The sequence below is a fragment of the Dipodomys merriami genome, unplaced genomic scaffold (assembly GCF_024711535.1).
Source record: "Dipodomys merriami isolate MVZ:Mamm:240054 unplaced genomic scaffold, mDipMer1.0.p SCAF_415, whole genome shotgun sequence".
Lineage (NCBI taxonomy): Eukaryota > Metazoa > Chordata > Mammalia > Rodentia > Heteromyidae > Dipodomys > Dipodomys merriami.
Genome location: NW_027205771.1, coordinates 280,001 through 307,163, shown reverse-complemented (window position 1 = coordinate 307,163; position 27,163 = coordinate 280,001). Strand labels below are relative to the sequence as shown.

General features: G+C 36.9%; 1 protein-coding gene across 4 annotated transcripts in view; it reads left to right on the top strand.

Annotated features, from left to right (window-relative positions):
• LOC138807197 (alpha-ketoglutarate-dependent dioxygenase FTO) overlaps positions 1 to 27,163 on the top strand; it is a 385,313-nt gene that overhangs the window by 123,473 nt on the left and 234,677 nt on the right. For all 4 annotated transcript variants that reach the window (XM_069992766.1, XM_069992762.1, XM_069992763.1 and 1 more), the window contains exon 4: positions 6,486 to 6,629. In XM_069992766.1, coding sequence (XP_069848867.1) covers positions 6,486 to 6,629 — 144 coding nt within the window. The remainder of the gene's footprint in view (positions 1 to 6,485; positions 6,630 to 27,163) is intronic.

Here is a 27,163-nt window from a genome sequence, read left to right as displayed (position 1 = left end):
TACCTCTAGGTTGTTCAAGGTTTTGCAGCCTCTATGGTTTTAAGTTCTGGTTTGGAAAATACAGTGTTTGAGAAATGTCTCTACTTCCTTTCCTTATTTTATATTTTACTTCAGATAATCTGATATTGAAGGGCCCCCAAAGCAATTTTTCTTTCCCTTTCCCAATTTCTTTTACCCGTAAATCCATGAAATGTGATGTAATGAGGTTCTACTATGTATGTGAATATTTTTATCTTAAAATTTTTTTTCCAAATGCTTAATGTGAAAGCTGACAGAGCCAGACATCATGTTGAAGGGCTTTAGATTTCTCCATAAAGACTTTGCAGTATTTTGCCTGAAATCCCAGAAAACTTATAATTAATTTTACAACTTAACTCTGTCAGGAGACTTCGTTTGTCCTGAGTTGCTTGTTTCCAGGCACCTGAGAGCAGCTTCTTATTATAGATTCAGAGCTGGGATTGATTAGTTTCTCCCTTCAAAACTCTTCGAAATTCTCCATTTCTTCAGACCATTCATTCCTCAGTGGCTGGGAAAAGAGTGTATGCTGTGTCAGCAGCAGCTGACTCTTTCTCCCAACAATTAAACAAAACCTCTCTAAACTGTAGAACTCTGGCAAGGAGGCTCTTTTCTAGCTAGCTTTTCTTTCCTAGCAATATGTATGGTCCTTCTAGTTGTTTCCTAAAGCTTGTCTGTCTTATACAGCTCCCTTTTGTAATTACACTGGGAACCTGACCAGAAAAAAGTGTACTGTGTCTGCCTGTACCTTCAAGAGTTGGTTATTCTGAAAAACAGATCTGACCTCTGAAAAATTCCTTAGTGTCTTTCATAGGCCCCCAGTGTAAGACTAGATTCTTCACTGTGTTTACAGAACCTTTTGTGTTCTGCTTTCTCTTCCACTGCAGCCTTTTGTCTTGCAAGTCCATGTCATTCATGTGCCACTTTTGTGACTGAGAATTGATCATTCTCTTTCTTTTAATCATACTTCTTCTGTCTGTGCTTTTCATAAATTTTCTAAACTTTAAATGGTTGCACATGGACGTTACAGTTTAACATGTCCACTGAAGTGTCCAGTGCTTCTTGATCAGTCTCTCCTCTTTTATCATTCACTCCTTCCCCCCAAACTCATTTTACATGTCCCAGTTCCTTTGTCACATATGTACATTGTTCTTACACACTACATGCCATTTCCCATTTAGGATATATCTTTTCAACCTCTCACCTTTGCCTTTTACCTTCTGTCTCCCTCCCTCCAGTTTTAAAAACTCCATCCTGGAATGCCACACATCAACACAGGCTAGAGAAAACATCATCACTAGGCTCCCTTTACCAGCTGATCATCTTTAATTTTTGGGTTTTTCCTGCCTCAGATCTGTAACATGGATAGGACCTTCTGCTTTAGCCCCTCAAAGTGTGAGGTCAAGACAATAAGCTCAGGCCTCTAGTCCTAGCTACTCAGAAGGTTAGGATCCATAAGATCTTCATTTGAAGGCAGCCCAGACAGAAAAGTCTTTTGAGACTTCATCTCCAGGGCTGGAAAGGTGGCTCAGTGGCACAGTACTTGCCTCTCATGCATGAGGCCCTGGGTTCGATTCCTCATCACCACATAAGCAGAAAAAGCTGGAAGTGGTGCTGTAGCTCAAGTGGTAGAGCACTAGCCTTGAACTGAAGAGCTGAGGAACAGTGCCCAGGCCCAGAGTTCAGGCCCCACGACCGACAAAAAAAAAAAAAAAAAGAAAGAAAAAAAAGAGAGACTTCATCTCCAAAATAACCAGCAAAAAGCAGGGCTTGAGACATGGCTCAAGTAAGAGAGTGCCAGACCAGTTAGCTTGAGGTTCTGAGTTCAAAACCAAGTATTCTCTTAGAGAGGATAGGGTGGGGAAGGGAATAGAGAAGAAAATTACATGGTGGAACAATGATTTCTTAGCTCATGACTAAAGCAATTAGGAATGAAGGCTAAGAAATGGACCTTTATTTAACCTGTGGTGATGATAAATATATTCTTACATATGAAAAAATTACTGTCATACAACATTAATTGTGTGTGTTATTAAATATGGCACATTTTTATAATATATTTTATTTGATTGCTATTGTAATCTTTCCTGTTACAAAGAGTCTTCTGTCTGTTTTTCCTTGTAAAACTGTGGTAGCATATAGCTTTAAAAATGTAAACAGAGTATTTAATGGCATTTGTTCTTAATTAAATGGAATTATATTTGCCATCAAAAACTACTGCGCATAAAAACTCAAGCTAGTTAGTTTTGGGAGTAAGTTTGGACATTTTACATTCAGCATTATTTTGTATTTTGTTAGGTCATTTGCTGCTTTAACAATTTGATTAGTGGGAATGGGAAATACACCAAGCACAGGAAGGCACTTTAAATCCTTTCACTTTTACTGAAGCTTCAAGGCAAGTAGGAACCCATTGCTTCTGCTTGTTTCCAAAATCACATGGGGCAAAGTAATCAGTTGTAGTTCCTACGGATAATTACGAGTTGACTTCACTGAGAAGTGAGCAACACTATACTTAAGCAATAAAAAATTTATCAGACATACAACTTCTCTCCTCCCTCCACAGCCCAGGGGGAAGAATCCTCAACAAAATATCATTTTAATGAGCTCATTTCAGTGGTGCTAGATTTATGGGAGACACCAGGAAACACTGATTGCAATTGCTGTCTCTGATTGTCGCTCCAGACTTTATTGGTGCCATATTGAGAAAAGTGCTGGGATGAAAGTTAGAAGGGAAAGTGGTCAACAGGACTGTTAGACTGTAAAAGTGACCTCTTCTTAAAGTGTCCATTCTCAGTGTTTTAAAAAAAATGCCTCAAAATCATTGTCTTTGTAGCTTAAAATGATTTTTTCTTAAGGTTATATAATAGATGATTTGAACCAGAGAGGGGCACGTTAAAAAGAACTTTTAAAATTATCTTTAAAAAGTTGTAAAAAAGAGTTGTCATTAAACAAGCAATTTATGAATACAATGCATCTTGATCAATGTGATCTCTTTCAATATTCTTATCCCCCTCTTTGACCCACTCCTCCCCTAACTTTTCTTAATTTTGCTGTATATAAAATGGATTCCTGACTACATTTTCCCCCACTTTGCCCCTTTGTCTCTCCCTCTTCTTTTGCTCTCCCCTCTTTGTAGGTATACATTTCTGGTGCTTTTGTTGGACTTTGACTTTGTTTTTCGAAGGTAGTACACTAAAAAGTTGTATTCTTTTTTTTTTTTTTTTTTTTTGGTCGGTCGTGGGGCTTGAACTCTGGGCCTGGGCGCTGTCCCTCAGCTCTTCAGCTCAAGGCGAGCGCTGTACCACTTGAGCTACAGCACCACTTCCTGTATTCATTTTTTGTTTGCTAATTGTTGTCTCTTGCCGTTAGGAGGCCACATTGGATTGAAGGCTCCCTGAAGATTTTAGGTTTGACAGATACAAATACATGATTTTTGTATTCTCATGTCAGTATTCTTTTGCTGACTCAATCTGGTTATCAAATAATTTAGCATTATTTTGTAGTTTGTATGCTCCTATTATTCATGTTACATTATTAGGTGGTAGTGATGTTACATCATCACTATTTTATGCATCCTCAACATCTTTGTTTATATGTACTTGACTTTTCTCACTACTGCATATAATGTTGTTGTATATCAAAACTAAAGGAGAGAGCAGCAATCATTTTCTGAAAAGGGTAAAGTGATAAATAATTTCAGCTTTGTATGTCTTGTAGTCTCCGTCTTACTTACTACCGACTCCTGTTATTATGTGTGATGAGGCCATGGACAACATGTAAATGAAGGAGCATGATTGTGTTTTAGATAATTCTTACTTACAAAGCAGGTCAATGGATCTGTTTTGCCTATGAACATCTTGCTTTATGTCCAGGCTCTAGGGCCGAGTTCACTAGCTCTCTTGTAGCATGAAGGAAGGTACTACAAGTGAGTGAAGGGGTTGCCTGGATGTTATTACTAGCAGAGAACATACACTTTGTTGAAAAGGGGCAGCCACTTTCTACCAATAGATCTGGTTCAGAAATACCAGAGCTTGTAATTCAAGAATAGCTGGGAATTTGGATTTTTATACAAAATGCCTTACACAGTTGTTAACTAATTTAGATTTGTTAAGTGTATACAGTATAGGTGAGGTTGTGGTTCACAAGTTCTAGTTCAGCAGATTTTATTGTTTTGCAAGCATAACTGTGCATTCTGTAAGAAAAACAAGTGCCAGTGAATGCCTTCAGACATGAATAATACCAGTGTACTGTTGGTACTGCCACTGCCAACTCTACTGGTGTCTGTGGCAGACAACAGTCATTGACCAAACACTTCAGCAACCAGCAATTTAGCATCTTCCCTGATATGGAAGATGTTTAACATCCTCTTTCAGAGGAATCTCTTTACAAATATTTTTGGGATTACTTAGGAAGTGGCCTTAAACTTACTGTGTGTATTCTAAAGACATCTAATCAAGAGATACTCAATTAAAAATTATAGGAGAAAACATGTGTTAGAAAGGAAAGAAGCTATGTACCAGAGTAGGATTCTGCTACCATTGATGGTATTAGATTTTAGATTTAAATTTAAGGAACTGAAGAATATCCAAAGTTGGATATGTCCTTAAAAGCTATTTAGCAGCATTCCTCCTATGCAGAGACTATGAACTTACACTTTCTGGTCTGTTGTTTTTCACTATATTTTGTGCATAGTAATATGAATGGGCAGAGAGAAGAGTTTCTTTTTGTTGTTTCTCATTCTTTCCGTCTCTGACAGCTTTTGGCCTTTGTGTGTGGTTACATGTAGAGTAAGATGTTCATAATTAGAGATCCTGTGTCCTATCAATGTATAAGAGCTCTTTATGTATTAAGATAGACATGCTCTGATGATTCTTGTTTTTATTTCCATGTATACAGTACTCTCTTCATCTCTGCAGTTTCATTTCCCTATGGTTAACTATAGTCTGAAACTCTTAAATGAAAATATTCAGTATATAAACAGGTCATAAGTTTTCAATTGTATGCCACTTCTTTGGGTAGCATGATGAAATCTTCATGTCATCTTCTTCCATCTCACCCAGGACATGGTTATCCCTTGGTCTGCTGTTAATGCAGGCTGTATACAAATCTGCCCTTTAGTCACTTAATAGCTATCTCAGTTAACACATCAGTAATGACTGTACTGCAGTGCTTGTGTTTAAGTGAGGGCACTGAAATATAGGACCAGTGTTTGTTCATGTCTCTCATTTTGTCTTTATTTGCTCTGTTAGGCTACTCCAGAGGGCACCTTTGTGTTGACCATCTCTTCTAGAATGATGCTAAGTCTTGTGATGTTAGACCTCCTTTTCTGTTTCTTCTTCTTTGTTTCCCCCCTCTCTATTTCTTAGCTTTGACAAGGTTCTTACTGTTTCCCTACTGAAATATGAGCTTTGGGCTGAGGCAGATCTATATTTTGTCATGTAGAGAAAGTAGTCACCTTTTTCTATTTAGCTGAAAGGAAAGGAAAGGGAAATGTAAGAATAAAAGGAACTGTATTTTTTCAGTTATTTTTGTGTTACCACTGTGATGACTCATAATTTTAGTTTTTGCTTTGATCTGTGAATTTCATTGATTTTAAGAATAAGTTTTTGGGGACTGGGAAGGTGGCTTGGTGGTAGAGTGCTTACCTTGCATGCATGAGGCCCTGGGTTCGATTCCTTAGCACCACATAAGCAGAAAAAGCCAGAAGTGGCGCTGTGGCTCAAGTGGTAGAGCGCTAGCCTTGAGCTGAAGAGCTGAGGGACAGAGTCTAGGCCCAGAGTTCAGACCCCATACTGACCAAAAAAAAAAAAAAAAGTTCTACTTGGTCATGGGATATTACTACTATTTTCTTATGTTTAGAAATTTTTATTCCTTTTTCAGATTTGAGATTGGTATGTGTATGTGTTTCTTTTGTACTTTTGATACATATTGATTTCCATGAAAAGAATGTAGAAACTTTCTTTTTCCTATATTCTTATTTTAAAGAAATTACCCAATTGTTAATTGTTTAGTAGTTGAGTTCTTTTCATTTCTCTGGGCTTTTTGTTTTCTTGAGAGAATTCTTTGATAACTTTAATTTATGCTTCGTTTAGCTCTTCTCTTTTTTCCTAGATTGATAATACTGTCTTAAACATTTTTGTTTTTTGATACAGGGTTTTGATCCAGGCTATGTAGCTCAATCTGGCCTTGAATTCTAGCTCCTCCTGCCTCCTGACAGCTATGATTATAGGTGTGCCACTATTATCCCAGCCAAAATAAACTTTTATCTTCCTTAGTATCCATGTTCAGTTGCTCATTATTTGTTTAAAGTTCTTTGACAAAATATCATCTTAAACATATTCTAGTATGACATAAAGATGTCATTAAAAGGAAATTCTTCACTTAACATATGTTAAACAATTAAGATAACAATTGTAAGACCCAGAAGTTCAGATTTAACATTTCTTTTCTGATTATTTTATTCTCTACAGATTCTGAAGAAGAAAGTGAGGATGAGTCTAATCTTGAAGGCAGAGATCCTGATACTTGGCACGTTGGTTTTAAGATTTCATGGGACATAGAGACACCTGGTTTGGCAATACCCCTTCACCAAGGAGACTGCTATTTTATGCTTGGTAATGTTGAGAATCAGAATTATATTATTGTTCTTGTGTTCTCTATGTTTGAGTTTAAGATTACTGTCACATATTTTGAATATGTCTTTTGAAATAAACTTTTGAATAGTGAAACTTTTTTGTGAGAACACATAGGTAGATGTTAATTTTTGTTTTTGTTTTATAAGATACTGCTGAATTTTTATTCTTATTTTTTACGTCTGTTGGTCCTGGGTCCTGAATTCAGGGTTTGCCCCCTCAGGTTTTGCCCTCCTCCCCACCCCCAGGATTATAAGGTGTGAGTTGTTGGCACCCAGAAAGATATTGCTGAATTTTTATTTTTGTATTCATATAGTACTGAGAAACAAACCCAAACTGTACAAATTCTAAGCAAGTAGGGTCTCTAAAGAAAACAAAAAACTGAGAGCACAGAAGCTCTGATGTGCTAACAGACTATGTTCAGGGTTCTTCACTAGAGCTATTAAATTATCCAAAGCAATTTAAAAACACTTTTGTTCATGGTTTTGGTAGTGAGAAAGTTGTCTTCTAGTTTTATTTATTTTATTTTTTCAGTTTTTCCCAGTGCTGGGGCTTGAATTCAGGACCCAGGCACTGTCCCTGAGCTTTTGCTCAAGGCTAGCATTCTACCATTTGAGACATAGTGCCACTTCCAGTCTTTTCTGTTCATGTGGTACTGAGGAATTGAACTCAGGGTTTCATGCATGCTAAACACTCTACAACTAAGCCACATTCCCAGCCTTGTCTTCTAGTTTTGAAGTGACTTTCTACTCAGAAACTGTTGGCCTTACCACAGGGACTTTCTCTCTACTTCATTTAGTTCTTTAGGAAGTGATATTTCAGCTGTGGTTAAACCTAGCCACTTGAATTTTTTTTTCTTGCTTCTTTGTTCTAAATGTGTGTGTGTGTGTGTGTGTGTGTGTGTGTGTGTGTGTGTGTGTGTGTGTGTGTGTTTAGGAGCTGTACTTATTTTGTAGTGCACACTATGTGAACACTTATCTGTCTTTTAATTACAAAGCTGCTCAGGCTTATTTTCTCCTTGGCCCTGGCTTCTGACTATTCAAGATTTATCTCCTATCTGCCTAGGGAAATATATTGGTATGTTGGTTTTAGAGCCAAGAAGAACCAGGGCTCAAGCCCAGTGTTTATGGTAAGAATTAATTCCACTTAATTTGGTATTTGCCCAGTTCACTATACTCCAGGTACTATGTAAGGTTTTAAGGGATTTATTAGAAGTGTGTAAATCTTGCTCCTTGGTTTCTAAAAACTCAGAGTATGGAATATCTCTTCAGTATTTTCCAAATTTCAGTTCCATACACATCAGTTTCTAAGCTTTTACCATACTACCTATAGTGGAAGTAGCTTATGCCTCCTAACTCTATTACTTACTATTTGTCTTGAAATAAACTTACTCTTTTTGACTGAAAAAAATATTATTTTTTATTTAATATATATATTTTATTGTAAAGATACTGTACAGAGGGGTTACTGTTACATGAATTAGGTAACAAGTACATTTCCTATTGAGCATTGTTACCCCCTCCTTTGTTTTTCTACTACTACCCCTTCTTCCCCACTTCTTCAATTCTTCTCCCCCCCCCAAGTTGTAAAGTTTGTTTTCAAAATAGTGTCTTGTACATCTCACTGTCACAATGGGTCAACCTGTATACTTGTTGAAAAAAATTATTTTAAAGGAGATTTTGTATAATTTTAAGTAGAAAATTTTAAGTAGAAAAACATTATCACTTGGCACAGCTGGAAGTATAATGTAAATATGAATATAGAGAAACTAAAAATTATGTGTGTGCTTATTTCTTTGCTGGAATAGTAATTTTTATTCTGAGTTCTATTGTTTGTTAAAAAGAGAGATACGAAACATGCAGAGAAGTTTTACATGTGTATTGGGACCAATCTGCAACTTTCTCTTTAACTGGAAGGTCAGGATACAGAGAGTTTGATCCAGTGTGATCTAATGGTACTTAGTACTGTATAACTTTACCAGCACATTCTTCTCACATGGTCAGGATTCCTGCATTGGTTGAAACCTAGTCATACTCTCTTATTTCCCGTTTGGGTGTTACTTTACAGTTTACAAACAAGTTTCTTTTAAGCAAGCTTATCTTCAAACACCCTTCAAAAGAACAGATTGTTCATTTCTTAACTAGTTTGTTTACCCAAGATCACTCCATCAGTATGAGGTAGAACAGGGTCCAGAATGAGTTGCAAGGTTCCATGTGCTGTGCTTTGTCTACTATGAATGGGACCATTTCAACTAGGTTCCAACACACTGAAACCTCTGTCCAAATGCTTTTAGTGTTAAGGTCATCTCTAATCTCCATCTCTCCTGCTTGACCTCAGGAACTAAGTTTCTGTTGCTCTTCTGAAATGAGTGCCCTTTTCAAGTAATTAAATTGTTATCTTATTTTTAAATGCTCCACACAAATTTGGATATTTGTCTTTAGTCTAAATGGTAGTCAACTTCAGCCAATGAATTGCTTTCTTTTGGATACTTTGCTTAGGAATTTTTATTGGTAATTTTCATCTTTAACAAATGAAAGGCAGAATGATGCCTTTTAAAATACCTTTTTTGTTTTCCCTGTATATGAAACGGATAGATATGCATTATAAAAGCCCAAGTTTATAGTGGGTATATTTACTAACATGTGTTTTCTTTGGATTAAAAAGTAGTATATATTCATTATAGAGAAAAGGAACTGCAGAATATAAAATGAAAAAATATAAAATACTCTTTGAGTCTGTTTTCAGGCATGTATATATCGAAAAGTGTAGTAGCAATATGAGTATCAACCATATTTATTGGGGACTAACAACCAGTCAAGGAGTGTATTGCTCTGCTCAGTAACCCTGAGAAACAAGCAATTAGTCTTGAAAAGGAGAGAAGGAGGTTCAGCTGGTGTACCTACCCATGGTTTTACAACTAGTATGAAGCACATATCAGGACTTGTCATTTTCTTCCATGACACCCCACATCAGCCACCCTCCCCCATGTGGTGGCCTACCTACTGACCCCTGCTCTGGGGTTTTTGTGCCTGCCCTCTCCCTCTTCGCAGGATGCTCCTGCCTCACCTAATGGTTTTTCATGAAGGGATGAAATATGACAGTGTTTTGTTTGCTTATTTTCTCCATTTAAAATTTTTTTTTCACAATTTAAGATCCAGATTAGCTATGAAAATTTACATAATTACATTATCCTTTTGATTTATCTGTTACAAGGAATATACATTTTTAAGAGTACACAGCATTTTTTATGCATGATAGGCTAGAAGCAGAAATTAGTGTTGTTATTTTTTAGATGTTGTTGTGCAGATATAAAATCCACTCCCGCTTTCCATGGTTTCCAGCTGAACTGTGTCAGGAATAGCATAATCCATACCCAAAGTCTATTTTTAGAATACATTTTCTTATGAAGATGTCATATTTGATTTCTGAGATAAATCTTCTTGCAACTCCTATTGGAAATAAAAATAAACAAACAAAAATAAAGCAACCATTATTTAATGCCAACTTTTCTGTTTCCTTTTTAAAACACAAATAGCAAAGAACCTGTAGAGGGACCTGAGCTTGTACTGCTATCTGAAATCTGAACTTCATAGCACTTATGAAAAGGAAACAGTTTAGCTCAATTTATAATAATATATTGGTCTGCAGAGGAAGTGCAGACTGAACCCCGCTGTCTCAAGTAAATTCTCCAGGGGTGTGTGATGGGGAACGTGTCGGGTGCCTGTAATAAATCCACTGCCCGTGGAAGTAAGTGAAGGCCCTGCTGGCAGTGCCCGAGGACACGCTTAGCTGGGGTTGTCACGGTTTTACTTTTAAATTGGAATCTTTGCCCTAATCTCAGAGTTAGACATGACCAGATTTGCAAACAGATTTACAATTTTCACTAATTTTCCAACTAGGACTTCAAAACACACTTAAAGAAACAAAACCCACTCTGGTCTTTCTCAGGGTTAGATGATTTACTTCACCACAGATGGTTTCTATAGACTGCATGTAGCCAGGGAGTTAAGAGACTTAAGAGTAGCTTGGAGCCAAACTGGTTTGCTTTTTGTGGAACAGATTATACAGTTCAAGGGACATCAACCACTTTATGTTCATTAACTAGGAGCTGGGTGTGGAGGTGGGTGTTTCAGGACAAAGGTGAGTGGTAGGTAAACATTTGGGGCAAACCCCACTAGTCCCTCCTAATTTATTATTATTATTATTTTGAACATGTCATTATTTATAGCTATTGTCTCTGGTATCTTTGCTTTTACTTCTTTAAGCCAAACGAAATCTCACTTTCAAATATCTGTTGTTTGTATAACAATCAGTTGAAAGCTTCAGTTGCCAAGTAAAAATTACACTGTCAACACAGAAACACATAACAAGACAAAACAATAGAAATGGAAATGCATAGCATTTCTGGTTTGTTTTGCTACCTCCCAGAGTATTAAAAAGGTGGTAGGGTTTTCTGTCAGGTGACCAGGACCAGCCTCTCTGCATTATATATGGATGATTTCTGTGTCATCCATGAACAATAGGTTTTGTATTTTGTGCATTGTAGACAGATTGTGTACACATAATGTGTAGACAGAAATTCTGAGATCATTAATAACTCCTGCAGTTTTTGCCTCCTTTGTAAAAATGAGTGCTTTAGGATGCTTCTGATACTGGGAGTCAAAATAAGAAGATGGTTGTGCTGTGCCTGGTAAGCTGCATTTGTAAGTCAAACTTAGTACAAAGATTGGGCCCTGGGCCCTGGCATCATGGAGAAGCTCTGAGGCATGGAGGTGGTAGGCGAGTGCTAAGTGTCATCCTCTTATCCTGCTTCTTGTCCTGAGTGCTGGCAGCTTTGCACCTCATGGCACTGTAGGTATATTGTCATAGCCACATAAAGAAACTACAAGAAGGGGAAATCTCATCAGTTGGTTCTTGAGGGTGAAAAGAGTTAACGGCTGTCTCAGGTGGGATCAGACTCTGTGGTAACCATTCTTACTTTGTTGGAGACTGACAACCTAGACAGCCTGGTCACTTGTTTTCATAGATTATTTTTCACCCTCTATTAAATACCTATGGCTTAGAGGCAGCAAGAACAGTGCACTCGGAACATTTGATGTGGTCTAACCTGAAACTATGCTTCTACTTTTCAAGTCAAGATGGACACTCTGGTCAGAGGCTGTAGCCCTGTGGGCAGAAAGAACTGAGGCCTGTTTGGAGTTTCAAGTCTCCTGACAGGATTCTCCCTTGGGACTTAAACTGGAGACTGTGGTATCTTTGTAAATCCTCCAGGTGTCCCTCAGCCCTGCCCTGATTTGATTTAGACATTTTATTCAAAGTAAAAGGCTTTTGTTATGCTTTCCTCTGACCCCATTCCTTTCCTCCCCCAACCGCTGAATGACCAGAAGTAAAAAGTACATGTAATTTATGGCTTAATCATAAATTCAAAATAATTATACTTTATTACCTCTCATGGGGTCTTGAGACGTAGGTGCTACATTCTGCTTTCTGCCGAGGCAAGGGAATAAGAGAAGCAGTAATAAATTATGACTTCAGGCTGCAGCCTGTAAGCTTGAGGAATTGCCATTTAAGTGGAAAGTGCTTGAACAGCCAAATGAGCACCTGTCATGTTTATTTTCACTTTGAAAAGTGGAAACATGACAGGAGAGTTTCAACTGCTTGTCCGATATGAACTTGTGGTGTTCTTAAGACTCCTCAGAAACTGCAAAATGTGCTTCTTGCTGCTTGGATTTTTGCAGGGGTGAGGATATATCTCCCCTTCTGGAACTTTCTAAAATATGTGCTCAAATAGGCTTATTACCTTTGTTTCCCTTTCTTTTCTTTTCTATTTAAAAGAGCTCATGGTGGGGGGTGGGGGAGAAGCATGACTTGTGGAATGTGCTGTGTGGACTGGAGTTCCTGAGTACTTGAGAGGATTTACTTCTCTCTTACACTTTCTGATCATATCCGGGCGTTTGGCTCTTTTTTGCTCATTTGTATGTCATTTATGTCTTGAGCTTATCTGACATGCATGTGATGAGTGTCTGCTGAGGGCCAGGTACTGTGCTAGAAAATTTGATGTATTTTCTTTACTCCCCATTACAAGACTGTCAGGAAATAGTCCTCTCATTCTAACACTTGTATTTTTTTTCTAGAAAAAAAATATTGATGGGGATGCTGGGTATAATCATGTACACCTGTAAGTCCAACACTCATGAGGCTGAATGAAGCAGGAGGATCAGGAGTTTGGGTCTAGTATATCCTGTTTCCAAACAACAACAACAACAAAGAATATTGACTGCTGTTGAATACAGGGATCCTTTTAAGTATATGAACATCTTTTAAAGTTTGTTATGGTAAATGGTTACATAATATTATGTTGTGGACATACTAAAATATATTGAATTATACTCACACACATACATACATATGCTTTTCCCCCGCAGAACTGGGGTTTCATGTTTGACAGATAGGTGCTCTTCCACTTGAGTCACACTTCCAGCCCTTTTGCTTTAGCTATTTTTCAGGCAGGGTCTTGCTTTTAGCCTGTGTTGGCCTAGACTGTGATCCTCCTACTTTATGCTTCCCTTATAACTTTATAACTGGGATGACCAGCATGAATCACCACACCCAGATTATTTGCTGAAATTGGGGGAGGGGGTCAGGAAGGGGATGCACAGGTCTCACTAGCTTTTTTTCCCCTGGGCTGGCCTTAAAACATTATCCTCCTACTTCCCAGGTGGCCAGGATTACAGGTTCAGTCACCACTCAACTGAATTGTATGTTTTTAAGTGAGTTAATTGTATAGTATGTGAACTAGTTCTCAATAAAACTCTTTTGAAAATAGAAAATACAGCTTAGAGAGCTTTTTAGTGTTTGGATTTTTGGACTATGGATGTTCTAGCTGTTCTCTTAATATATGTACATATATGTTACTGGCATTCTTTAAAACAGAATGTCAACAGTACTTTATTACACATATTACCATAGTACTTTTAAAACAAAATATGTCATGTATTTTTCATGGAATGTCCTGTTCATTGTTTTATACTTTTTTTCTTTTTATCTTTTTTTTTTTTTTGGTCGGTTTTGGGGCTTGAACTCTGGGCCTGGGCGCTGTCCCTCAGCTCTTCAGCTCAAGGCAAGCGCTCTACCACTTGAGCTACAGCGCCACTTCCGGTTTTCTGGTGGTTTATTGGAGATAGGAGTCTCACGGTCTCTCCTGCCTGGGCTGGCTTTGAATCGCGATCCTCAGATCTCAGCCTCCTGGGTAGCTAGGATTACAGGCATGAGCCACCAGTGCCCGGCTATACTTTTTTTCTTAAACTTAGTATGTCCAGTATTTTTTCATGTAATGTCCTTTTTATGGTTTTATTACCTTACAAATTATATATATATATATACATATATATATATATATATATATACATACATATATAAAGAGACAGAAATTTGAAGAGTTGAGAGAGATCTACAATGCAAAATGAACAACTCTTTGATACCCATCTCTGTATTCTTTTTCTTAGAGATAACCACTTTTCTCTCTATTTGCATTTTGTTCTTTGATTAATTATCTCTCTTAAGCCTGTGTTGATTTTTTATTTTTTCACCTAACAAGGAAAAATGGAATTAGCCCTCTCAAACTGCCTGTTAGTTTTAGGTAGTTAGCATTTACTTTTAGTTTTATTCTCTTAAACTTACCTTTAAAATTAATTTATAGATATTTTCTCATCGGAACTGACATTCTCTTTCAGCCACACATATACTATGATGTTGTTGATGGTTGCACTGGCAGACTATTACACTTTCTCTGCAGTTGAGTGTGAAATTTGTAAGCCTGACATAGTGATGCTAATCCATGTGCTATTTGTTGTAGACCAGATAGGGTGACTGGACCCACAAATGCAATGTGTGTCCACTGAAATCACCAAACCTGTGTTAGCTGAGTGAAAAATATTCAAATATCAATTCAAGATTTTATACATCATTGAAGACCCAAAATAATGCCAAATTTTAATTTGCTTTGTGTTTGAACCATGCTTTCTTGTATAGCTTTTCCTCTCTCCCTGCAATTTGGAATTGCCCATATTCCTATTGATGGAAGTAGCATGCTATAGTGTAATCTTATGTCACTAGATATTTTTTTATATGACTTGTTTAATGTTTTCATGAATACTGACTTTTTCAAACCCATGTATCAATTACATATTGAGATTTCTTCTCATTGAATGTGATTTCATCTTTATTAGAATCTCTTGAGTTTTTGTTGAGGTTAAAATTCATTTTTAATTTTTTTTATTACCTTCAAATTTCAGATATACCAGAGGGTTTCAGTTTAATGTGTCCAGTTATGTGTACAATGCATCTTGATCAGAGTTACTCCCTCTATCATTCTTCCTTGGGACTTTCTAAAGGGCTTAAAAAAAAAAAGAAGCTTTGTATCATTTCTAGTACCCAATGCAAGTGCTTCAAATAGTGTAGGAGCTGAATAAGTTAATTATTGAGGTAATGGATGAAATAGAGATTGTCCTTGTTGTCATTTCATAGCAGTGTATATTGGTCATACTGGCAAAAAAGAATATTTATTCTGTCCTTTGAAAACTCCTGACTGGAAACATTTTGAAGTTTCTCCCCCAACAGATGCCTCTTCATCTGATACTTGGAGATCTTCTGAGGCTTATACTGTATTTCCTTAGATGTAGTCGGAATGGTCATGTGACATAATGTTTTCCAACATAGTACCCAGGTCCATACACTCTCTCTTAAACAAAAACCCCAAAGGTAAAAATAATGTGTTAGTTTAAACTGAGGACAGATATATTATTATGGTTTATGAGATTTTTTTTGTTCTCTCATATTTATCTATCATGGAATCATAGGCATCCTGTGGCTGGATAATTCTGCATCTGGGTTGTGTGGGTGGAAATTCTCCCAGTGATTAGCAGTTTTTCTTATGCTAGTTGTTGTTTAGGAGACAAGATCATAGTGTCTTGCTCCAGGCTTGCTTCCAGCTTATGATCCTTCAACCTTAGCCTCCTGAGTGTTGGGATTACAAGTGTGCATCACCATGCCTAGCTATATTGGTGTGCAGTCTTAATGTACTATATTTGGTTCTCTGTCACTGTAACATTCTTACAAGTATGAGCTATTTGAAAAATTGTCCAAGCATTAGATGGTATATCTTATGTGTATTATCTGTCACATTTTAAAGACAGTGATAAAATGACCATTAACAAGCCTTTTGATGTTGTTGTTGATCCTGATTAAAGATTTTAATCCAAGACATGGTTAAGACTCAACTTCTACTTTCTGGATTCAGTCAGTCCCTGTAGGTTGTGAGGCTAGACTGCATACCCAATATTGGATGATTCATTAGACTTTTAGATCAGATTTGTCTTTCTGGACCACTAGAAATCTCTTTTTTCTCTGAGAGAAATATCATAGTCCTTCATTAAGCTCAAAGTCATGGTTTTATATTTTATCCTAAACTTGATAGGGGCATAAACCTCTTCCCTTTTCTTGGGTCACACTGTTCATAATAGGTATATGTGTAACTCACTTAATTCAGGGAAAAGAGGTATTAAAAAGAAACTAACAAACAAAAAACCCTCCTGCAAGGGAGGAGTAGCAACCAATCAGTCGTGCTCTTTCCTTTCTGGCCTACAGCTGTTGATATACAAGTCTTAGTTCGCATAATGTAGCTAAGGTCTTTGAGAACTTGTAATATTTTACATATTTTTATACTACACAGCCCTTAGGACCTCATACAAAATAGGAACGTATCACATATTTAGAAAGAACATTCTTTTTTTTTTCCTCCTTAGCCAGAAGTTGTAGCCACCTTCGTAAGCTGCCAAATAAAATTGGTGTGAAGTGAGAGTAAGCGAAGAGAAAGCTCAGAGATAGATGAAGGGGCAGATATTGCAAGTGGGAATGGCTGCAGCTTTTCATTCCTTACTATTATTTGGGAAGTTCTGGTCTCCTCCACATTTCACTGGACTGGTAGACAGAAGTGATGGCGTCATCTGTACTAAGAGGAAAAGAAGAAAATGACAACTAATCAGCTCAATTTCTCTCATCTTATCTTTCTATTTTCCTAACTCCCTCTGCCCTCCCAGGTTTTGAGAAGAGTTCCATGAGAGAAGGGTAAAAGGGGACATAGTCATTGCCAAAGTGTGATTAGAGATTGTTTTTTATATTTAGAAAGCAAAATGAATTATTAACCTCAAGAATCTATTCTCTTTTACATACAACACCAAAGTAAACATTCCACAAGTTAATTTTAAAAGAAGCTGAAGAGGAAGAGGGGAGGATGTGTACCTTGACATCATCTTCTCTTTCATCTTGCTTTATGTTTTGTTTTGCTTTGCTGGGAGATTGAAACCAGGTTTGCACATGGTAGGCAAGCATTTGCCATTCAGCTATACCGTTAGTCCTATACCTGTTATTATTATTATTAAGTTGTACAAAGAGGTGACAGTTCCTTGAGTCAAGTTATGAGCATAATGCTTCTAGAATAGTGTCATCCCTTCTATCATTCTCCTCCATTTCCTCCTCCTATCCCTACCCTTAATTTTTGTAGGCATACTTGTTTTTATAAATGAGATTTGCTTTCCTTGAAAATGACATTTTGGGCAAGATTAACAAAACTAACCAAAGTTAGTAGTGCCTTCACTGATGGCTATGTACTGTCCTATTTATTTGGTAAGTGAGTACCCCCTTTTCCAAGAATCACTTTATTGAACATTTCCATTTGTTTCTTTAAGAAAATTATCCTACAAAAAATTTTAAAAAATATCCTTTTGTGAGCACTGGTGACTTACTTCTGTAATCCTGGCCACTCAAGAGGCTGAGATCTGAGGATGGTATGAAGCAAGTCTGGGTAGGAAAGTCTGTGAGATTATTATTTTTAATTAAATATATAAAAAAGCAGTGCTGAGGTCCAAGTGGTAGAACTCTAGCCTTGAGCAAAAAACCTCAGGGACAATGTCCAGTCCCTGAGTTCAAGCTTCAGGACCAGTGCGTGCACACACGCATGTACACACCCACATCCACACCCACACCTACACACCCACACCCACACACCCACAAATTATTGTATTTTATTTTTCTGTTGCTAAGGGTACAAAATAATATAGTAGTCGATTTTCAGAGGTGTTAATATGAAGAAAATGTATATTATGGAATTGGTCATTATAGAGAATTTATACATTATAACCAATTATAAAGAAGCAGTAATAGTATTTGTAACTTGTCGAATTTCTTTTTTTTAATTTTTATTTTTTTGGGTCTGGTCGTGGGGCCTGAACTCTGGGCCTGGGCACTGTCCCTCAGCTCTTCAGCTCAAGGCTAGCACTCTACCACTTGAGCCCCAGCGCCACTTCCGGCTTTTTTTGCTTATGTGGTGCTGAGAAATCGAGCCCAGGGCCTCATGCATGCAAGGCAAGCGCTCTACCACTGAGCCACCTTACCAGCCCGTAACTTTTCTAATTTCATCTAGTGTTTCTTTCTATATTTGGTAACATTTATTTCTATATATATTATTTATTTATTTTAAATTTATTTCCCCATGTCTTCATCTGCTGAACATTTCTTTGTCATTATTTTTTGAAAATTAAGATTTTAAAATGTTTTTTATTGTAAAAATACTTTACAGAGGGGTGAAAATAAAATCTTTAAAAGCTAGTTTAAAAATCAATCCCCTACTTTCAGGATAGCAGAGTAGGGGCTTTTAGAACCTGAACTACTCAAGGAAACATCACTTGAAGAGAAAACAGTGGACAAAATGGGAACAATAAATCCTTATTAATATGCTTTAAATGTAAATAGAATAAACTCTAATTAAAAGTCATAGAGTAGGAAATGAATTAAATCTAACTACATTATCTCTTCCTTAATCAGATGTTCCAAGATGCTCAGTGAGTGGCTATAACACAGATTGTATTGAAGCCAATATAAACTGCTTTTTCCTGTATACTTCTGATAAAATTTAATTTGGCAGTAGGAGATCATGAGCAGTTTGCTAGAGAAGAAATTATAAGGGAAATTAAAATATTTTGGGAGAAATAAAAATGGAATTCAACATGTAAAAACTACCAGTATACAACAGAAGTATTTCTCAGATTGAGGTTTATAGTAATAAAGCTTATTTGAAGACTAAGAAAATGCCTCAGAAAAATAACCTAAGTTTATACCTAAGGAAACTAGAAAAGTAGAACAAACTAGGTACAGAGGTAGAAGAAGGAAAGATATAACAGATCAGAAACCAATAAAACTGAGACTAGATAAACAGTTGGAAATGCAAATAACATTAAGTTTTGATTTTTTAAGTTGAAAATAACAAATTTTAGCTAGAGTAAGAATAATAGAGGAGAGAAAATGGTGAATGAAAGCCAAAGCTTCACAGCACACATCATAGGGATATAAAGAATCTTTATATGTACAGCTTTTTGCCAACAACTTAATAATGTAGAACAAATGAATAAGTTCCTAGACATATATAATCTATTAGGACTGATGGATGATGAAACAGAAAACAAAAATAGCTTTTTATTTCAGCAGTACTAGGTTTGAACTTACGACTTCGCTCTTGGTAGGCAGATGTTGTCTTATTTGAGTTCCACTTCCAGCTGTGGAGTAATGATATTGAATCCATAATGAAAAGGTTTCCAACAAAGATAAACCTATATTGTTAAGTTATTTCTGGCTTTACTACCCAACATTTAATGAAGAATTTACACTAATCCTTTTTGGACTCTTTCAAGAATCTGGAAAGGAAACAATACTTCCAGACTATGTTACGAGGTTATCATTACTCTCATAATGAAGCAAAAAAGGACAGAAAAAAAATGGCCTTACATCTTTGTCATTGTTTTTAATGGAGCAATTTAGTGTAAAGAACCAACTTCAGGAGGTGTTTCCTGATCACACACTGCTCCATGATTTTGTCTGTTGGTATCATGTTTTCTTGTCTTTGTGAAGTGTCTTTGTGGAAACTGAGGGTTTTCTGAAGTTTTTTTACTGTCACTTTGAGTGAGCCTGTTTCTGAAAGGACAATTGCTGTCAGTCCTCCGACCTGTAGTTTTTTTTGCCTGTGTGTGTGATCTCTGTCCATACATGTACAAAGAGGACTATTGCTGGCTTATGGGCAGATAGTTGAGATTGGTACTGTGAGAGACTAAAACAGATTCATGGCCAAATCTTTCTCTTGAAGGAGGAAAGAAGAGAATGTGCTCTTATACAATCAGGTGAGAGATTGACTGAACTGAGGTAACTTTGTGACATATCCATGTGTTTCTGTGGTAAGGACTCTTTCAGTGTGAGCAACCTATGACAGGTCTTGCTCATTCTACACAGCTGCTCCCTCCAGTCCTTTCTCAGGGTGGCAGCTTGGAACAGCAGCACACTGTGGAGCTTGCCTTGCTAACTCTCTATTCTGAGTTAGACAATGAACACTTTTCTCAGGTCTAGGTAGCCTGCTTTTTCAGAGACAGCCACGTGACAGACTTCTTTGCCCTTCCTTAATTCCACCTATACTGCATAAGGCAAATTCCTTGCCCTTCTGGAATACTGAGCTCCTTTCCCTTATGATTAGTGCTGGTATTGATTATGTGTTTCTATATTCCCACTGAATGTCCCTGGGAATCCAGGAATGGAGCAGGTGGTGGCCTGTGTCTAGACTGTAATGTCCTGTCAGAAGATTCCCCTCCCCCTTTCACTGGCTGTTAAATTCTGAAAATGTTCTCACTCATGGATGTCCCCATGCCTAGGAAAAATAAGGTCATAAATATTAAGATTGAGAGATGAGAATGGACAGGTGAGGAGGAATGAAAAGCTTCAGTGATTGCGTGAAGCGGGGAAGATTGGATTTCACTATTGGACTTATTTACTTCAAGACTGCCTTCAGCAAAGCTGCTGATGGTGATGTTAAGAAATTTGGGTGAAATCATGTCAGTGACAGAACCAAGGAAGTTGGGGTGGGAGGCAAATTTAGGGCAGCCACTTGTCCTGTTTCTCTGTGGGGAAGGGGAACTCAGGGCACGGGACTTCTAGTGTTAAATCCAGAAAATTTCAGGCATAAATTGGTTAGCCTAGTGTAAATTATGCTTCTGCATCTATGGTCTTTACTCTATGAGATGAGATTTCATGCTACAATGAATGTCCAGAACTCTCTTTACCCATGGCCAGGGCAGGCAGGAGAGAATGAGAGCTTCTTTTTTATTGATGTTTTGTTGAATAATCTGCAAAGACTGGTCTCAATTGTAAACAGTTCATTTTTAACAATATTCTGAGACAGCAGATACACATTCTTGAAGGCTTTCTTTCTAAAAATCAGTAGCAATAGTCTTTGAAATTATATCCTTTGAGATGTGTAGTCCTTGAAACCTGAGTCAGTTTTACAAACAGTTGTTTGTTTGTTTGTTTTTATAAATTAGAAGGTCTTCAATGAAAATTTCTAGGCGTTTTTGAAGTCATGAAGTATTAGACAGTTGGAAATAATTTCAGAAGAGCTGTTTGATCAGAGTTGCCAAAGATTTTAATAAAGGTGCAATTCAGGGCTGGGAAGGTAGCTCAGTGGTAGATTTCTGGGTTCGATTCCTCAGCACCACATAAGCAGAAAAAGCCAGAAGTGGTGCTGTAGCTCAAGTAGTAGAGCACTAGCCTTGAGCTGAAGAGCTGAGGGACAGTGCCCAGGTTCAGGCCCTATGATTGACAAAAAATAAATAAAATAAAATAATAAAAAATAAAGGTGCAAGTGCCAAATATTCCTTCTGCTGTTATGTTTGCTAGGTGGCCCCTGTCATGTTAATTGCTACTCAGTGGGACAAAAGCATTCATTGAATATATTTATTTAGATGATTTTCTCTTAATGATGTCTGTGACACATTCATACATAGAAATAAATAATAAGGCTTTTATTTGGGTTGATGAGACCAGATCTGTGTATTTCCTATAAATAGTTCCAACTCTTTCTGTGAATCTAGCCTGGGGAACTCACTCTAATTCCTTCTTGTTATTTTTAAGTTTTTATTTTTGCTTGATTCTGAAACCCCCTTAGGCAAATAGTCACGGTCAACAGAAACATGTAGGGGTGCCTTTGCCCAGAGTCCTCAGAGAGGGCAAACTGAAGAAGGAATGGTCTTTGAGCTTCTCTATCAGGTCTTTAAGCCAGCTTTGAGGTTAGGTCTACTTTGATGTCTACGGTCATATTTACATTTGCATTTGAATCTCTAAATGTATCACTGCTGTTTCAACCTTACCTCATATTACATTTTGTACTTTTGTTTATACAGTTTGTCACTTTCTCATCTTTAGTTGGATTTGCTTGTTCTCAGCCAATTACTCTTGATTCTGTTCTTTCTCCTTTTTCATGTATTCAGTCCATTAATGGCCCATTGTATTTCCCTGAGTCTGACTACCGCTCATCATTTCCCCTTGTCACTCCAGTGGCCACTATCATCATTATCATCACCTACAGCAACAGCTTCCTGACTAGTCTTGTTTGTCTTTAGTCTGCTCTTGTATTAGTCAGCTTTTTGTTGCTATGATGAAATAGCTAAGGCAGAATAACTTTGTAAAGCAAAGAGGTTTGTTTCTATTTGTTAGTTCTGGAGGTGCCAGGTCAAAGGTTTACTCTGTGTGTGTGTGTGTGTGTGTGTGTGTGTGTGTGTGTGTGTGTGTGTGTGTGTGCGCGTGTGTGTGTGTGTGTGTGTGTGTGTGTGTTGGGGAGGTCTCTTTTCTTATAAAGCCACGGGGACTTGGTCATGGTGCTCTTGTATTAGTCAGCTTTTTGTTGCTATGATGAAATAGCTAAGGCAGAATAACTTTGTAAAGCAAAGAGGTTTGTTTCTACTTGTTAGTTCTGGAGGTGCCAGGTCAAAGGTTTACTTGTGTTTGTGTGTGTGTGTGTGTGTGTGTGTGTGTGTGTGTGTGTGTGTGTGTGTGTGTGTGTGTGTGTGTTGGGGAGGTCTCTTTTCTTATAAAGCCACGGGGACTTGGTCATGGTGCTTCATCCTAATGACCTTATCTAATTCTAAGTACTTCCCCAAGGCCCTCTTCTAACTGCCCAGATGGGATTAAGTTCGAACCCTCTTACTACTTTACAATGGGGATTAAATTTCAACACATGAAACCTTGGGGGACACTCAAACTGTATCCAAACCATATCATCTCTCCTATAAAGCTGCCAGAGTGGTCTGTTCAAAGTTAGGTTACATTTTCCTATTTAAAATTCACCATGATCTTCCCAGTACCTAGAGTAAAACTACAAATCCATGACTAGCAGAGGCCCTCAGAATCTGCAGAATCTGTCTTACGCTCATGCTGCTTCCCCCTTGCCCCCCTCGCAATGCTTCCTCCTTGGCCTGTAGTCACCTGGCTTTTTTTCTTCCCAAGAACAACAAACTTATTCCCACTTCAGGACTGTGGCCTTTACTGTTTACTGTCTTGAACATTCTCACCTGAGATCTTGGCATTGCTGGCTTGTCTTCATTCAGATCTCACTTGTGATATCACTTGTGAATGATCTAGACAATGTAGTACCAGATTTCCAAGTACCCATGCTAATTTTTTTTTTTTTTTTGTCGGTCGTGGGGCTTGAACTCTGGGCTTGGGTGCTGTCCCTCAGCTCTTCAGCTCAAGGTGAGCGTCTACTTGAGCCACAGTGCTATTTCTGGTTTTCTGAGTGGTTAATTGGAGATAAGAGTCTCACAGACTTTCCTGCCCAGACTGGCTTTGAACAGCAATCCTCAGATCTCAGCCTCCTGAGTAGCTAGGATTACAGGCATGAGCCACTGGTGCCCAGCTCCTCATGCTAATTCTTGAGCATGTTGCATTACCCTGCTTTATTTTCTCCACAGTAATTCACATCTGAATGTGTTTATTATATATTTTCCTCATGAAAGCTGCTACTTTTGTTTATTCACTGAGCCTGGAATAGTGTTTGGTGCCTTGAAGTTTTTTCCCCCTATTTTTAAAACTAATTTGTACAAGCAAAGGTTTCTTGTGCTATTCAACATCATAGGAGATAGTGATTTTACATACTTTGTGGCTATGTATTATTGGTCTCAAGATAGTAAGTGAGGTAGTCTTAAAAGATTTTTAAATCAATGAAAATAAATATTTAAGTAGATATGCATGTTTATCTGGGTACATCTATTATAACTGATTGAATTATAATTTATTATAATTAAATAGCTAAGCCATGTAATTATCAAGCAAAGTTAGTTTATCTTGAGTTCACTCTGTTGTTGCATATGTTATAGATTTTAGACATTGTACAATGACTTGCATTTACCACTGTGATCTCATACAGAATAGCTTCATTGGCCTCATAGTTATCCCTCTCCCTTCTGGCAACTTTTAATTTTTTTTTATTATTTTTATAGTGTTATCTTTTCCTGAATGTCATAGAGTTGGAATTATATAGTATTTTAGTTTTTACAGGTTGGCTCATTCCACTAAATACTATGTAGTTAAAGTTCCTCCATTTTTTTTCATAGCTTGACAGGTCATTTTCTTTTGTGCTGCATTATATTCCATTTTCTGGACGTACCACACTTACTTATCCAGTCATCTACTGGAACTCTTCCTTGCTTCCAAGTTACAACAATTATGGATAAAGATGTTATAAACATTTATGTGCAGGTTTTTGGGTAGGCATAGGTTTTTAGCTCCTTTGGATAAGTTCCAACTAGTAGAATTGGTAGTTTTGTATAGTAAGAGTAGGCTAACTTATGTAACTATCCAGATATCTTCAAGAATTGTGTGCCATTTTGCTTTTTCACCAGTAGTGAATGAGTTTTCCTGTTGCTATATCTCCCTCCACTTTTTGGTCATTTTATGTGTATGTAATGGCATCTCATTGTTTTAATCCCCTAACAAAATCTGATGTTGAACATCTTTCCAGCGTTTATTTGCCGTCTGTGTACTTTTCTTTGGAAGGTGACCACTTTCCCATTTTTATTCACATTGTTAGCTTTGTTACTATTAAACTTAAAGAGTTCTTCTGTATGTTCGATGATGGTTCTTCATTGACTATATTTTCTTTTAGTCTGTGACTTGCTACCTTGTTCTGTTGACAAAGCAGTTCTATTGCAAAGCAGAAACTTTTTATTTTAAAAAAGTCTAGAAAATCAAGTTTCTAATGATTTTTATGTATCATGTCTTTGGTGTTGCTGGAGTCATTGTCACATTCAAGATCATTTTTTTGTGTCACCTTTAGATTTATAGTGTTGAGTAATAGGTATGATATATTCTAATTTAATTTAATTCTAATTTTTGTGAAAGTTGTGAAGGCTTCTTTGTCTGTGTCTGTGTTTATGTATGAGTGTACAGATTTTCCAGAAACATTTATTGAAGAGAGTATCTTTGTTTGTTGTATTTTCTTTACTTCTTTGTAAAAGATCAGTTTGTTATATTTGTATGAGTCAGGTCCATTTATGGAGTTTCTGTCCTTTGGTTTATTGGCTTGTCTATTCTTTTACCAGTACCAGACTGTCTTAATAATATACTTTTACAATAATTCTTCAAGTCAGGTTGTATTTGTTTTTGTTTGATTTATGGCTGTACTGGGGTTTTGAACTCAGGTTCTCAAACTTGCTAGGTGACTTCTCTATTATCTTAAGCCATGTCCTAGACCTTTTTGCTCTAGATATTCCTCAGTCAGTGATCCTCCTAATTCTACTTCCTGTGTACCTGAGGTTGTAGGTTTGTACCAGGTGTACCTGGACTGTTCTTTGAGATACAGTTTCATTGACGTTTTACCTATGCTGGCCTTGACCCATGATCCTTCTGTCTCCTGCTCCTAAGTAGCTGGGATTTTAAGTATGACACAGTGCATGGTTATTGTTAGTTCTGAAACTTTCTTTTTTTCATTTCAAAATTTGTGTTTGCTGGTTTGGGTCTTTTGGCTCACCGTCTTGCTGAGAATCTGATCAAGGTGGTTTTGAATTTAATGAACAAGTTGTGAAGAACTGATAATCTTGGTAATATTGAATCTTTATAACCATTAACATATCTCTTCATATATTTTGTTTTTCTGTAATTCCTTCATTATAGATTTCCTCAGATAGATCTTCTATATATTTGTTCTGCAGTGATGAAGATCAACTGAGGGTTTCATGCATGCTGGTTAGTTGCTCTGCTACTGAGAACTGTGATAAACCTCTAGACCTAAATATTGTATATTTTAAATTTATACCTAAATATTCATACCTTAATTTATACCTAAATATACCTATTGTAATGGTTAGTGTGCTTTCAATTTCACATTTCCCTCACTCTTTACCAGGAAACTTAATATTAATCTTATATTTGTAGCCTTACTATAATTGCTTTAGTGGCAGGTCTTTTTTCTTTTTTTGGTTATTTCAGATTTTCCACATAGACAGTCCATCTGCACACAAAGACAATTTTCCTTTCTTTCCAAATTGCATACCTTTTATTTCTGATTTTTATGCATTGCTAGGGCTTCTTCTAGTTAATTTTGTTGAAAGGAAATGTTAAGGGGATACATCCTTGCTCTGTTCTTTTTTTTCTTAATATATATTTTTTATTGTAAAGATATTGTACAGAGGGGTTACAGTTATATGAGCAAGGTAATGAGTCCATTTCCTATTGAGTATTGTTACACCCTCCTTTATTTTTACCCTACCATCCCTTTCCTCCCTACCTCCCCAACTCCTCAATATACTGTCTTGTACATCTCATTGTTACAATGGGTCATCCTGTATCCTTATTTCAGCATTTTGTTATTTCCCTCCCCCCCCCAAATTAGAAAAATGTATATACAAGATGCAGGGCACTGGAATCAAATACAGTGAAAACATGGGTTGTACCATGGGGGAAGAACATACAAAAGAAACAAAAAAATCACATAGTACATTGTAAGTACAATAAAAAGAACAGCAACAAAGATAAAACCTCTTGTGTTCCTATCTTGGGAGTCATTCCACTTAACATCATCTTATATGGTCATATGTACATAGCTTTTCACCTCTTCTGCTTGTCCTAGACATATACTAGCTATTGCAGATAAGGGAAACCATAGAACCTATGTTTCTTTGGGTCTGGCTTACTTCATTTAATATAATATTTCCAAGTCTTTCCATTTCCTAACAAATGGAGGTGATGTCATACTTTCTGATGGAGGAATAGAATTCCATATATATATATATATATATATATATATATATATATATATATATCACATTTTCTTGATCCATTCATCTACTGAGGGGTTTTTTCACACTTACATATGATATTAAGATATAGGTTTATTTGCTTTTTTGAAGAACGTATCATGTTGAACAAATTACTTTCTATTCCTTGTTTGGTGAGAGGTTTTGATAAAATAATGAATGACTTTCATTTTCTCAGATGGTTTTCTGTATCTCTTGGTTTGATCATTTGGTTTTCTTCTTTAGCTTGTTGATTTGATGGATTACATTAATTGGTTTTCCAGTGTTGAATAAACTTTCATCCTTTGTATAAATCTCACTTTCTCATAGTGAGTAATTTGCTTTATACATTATTGA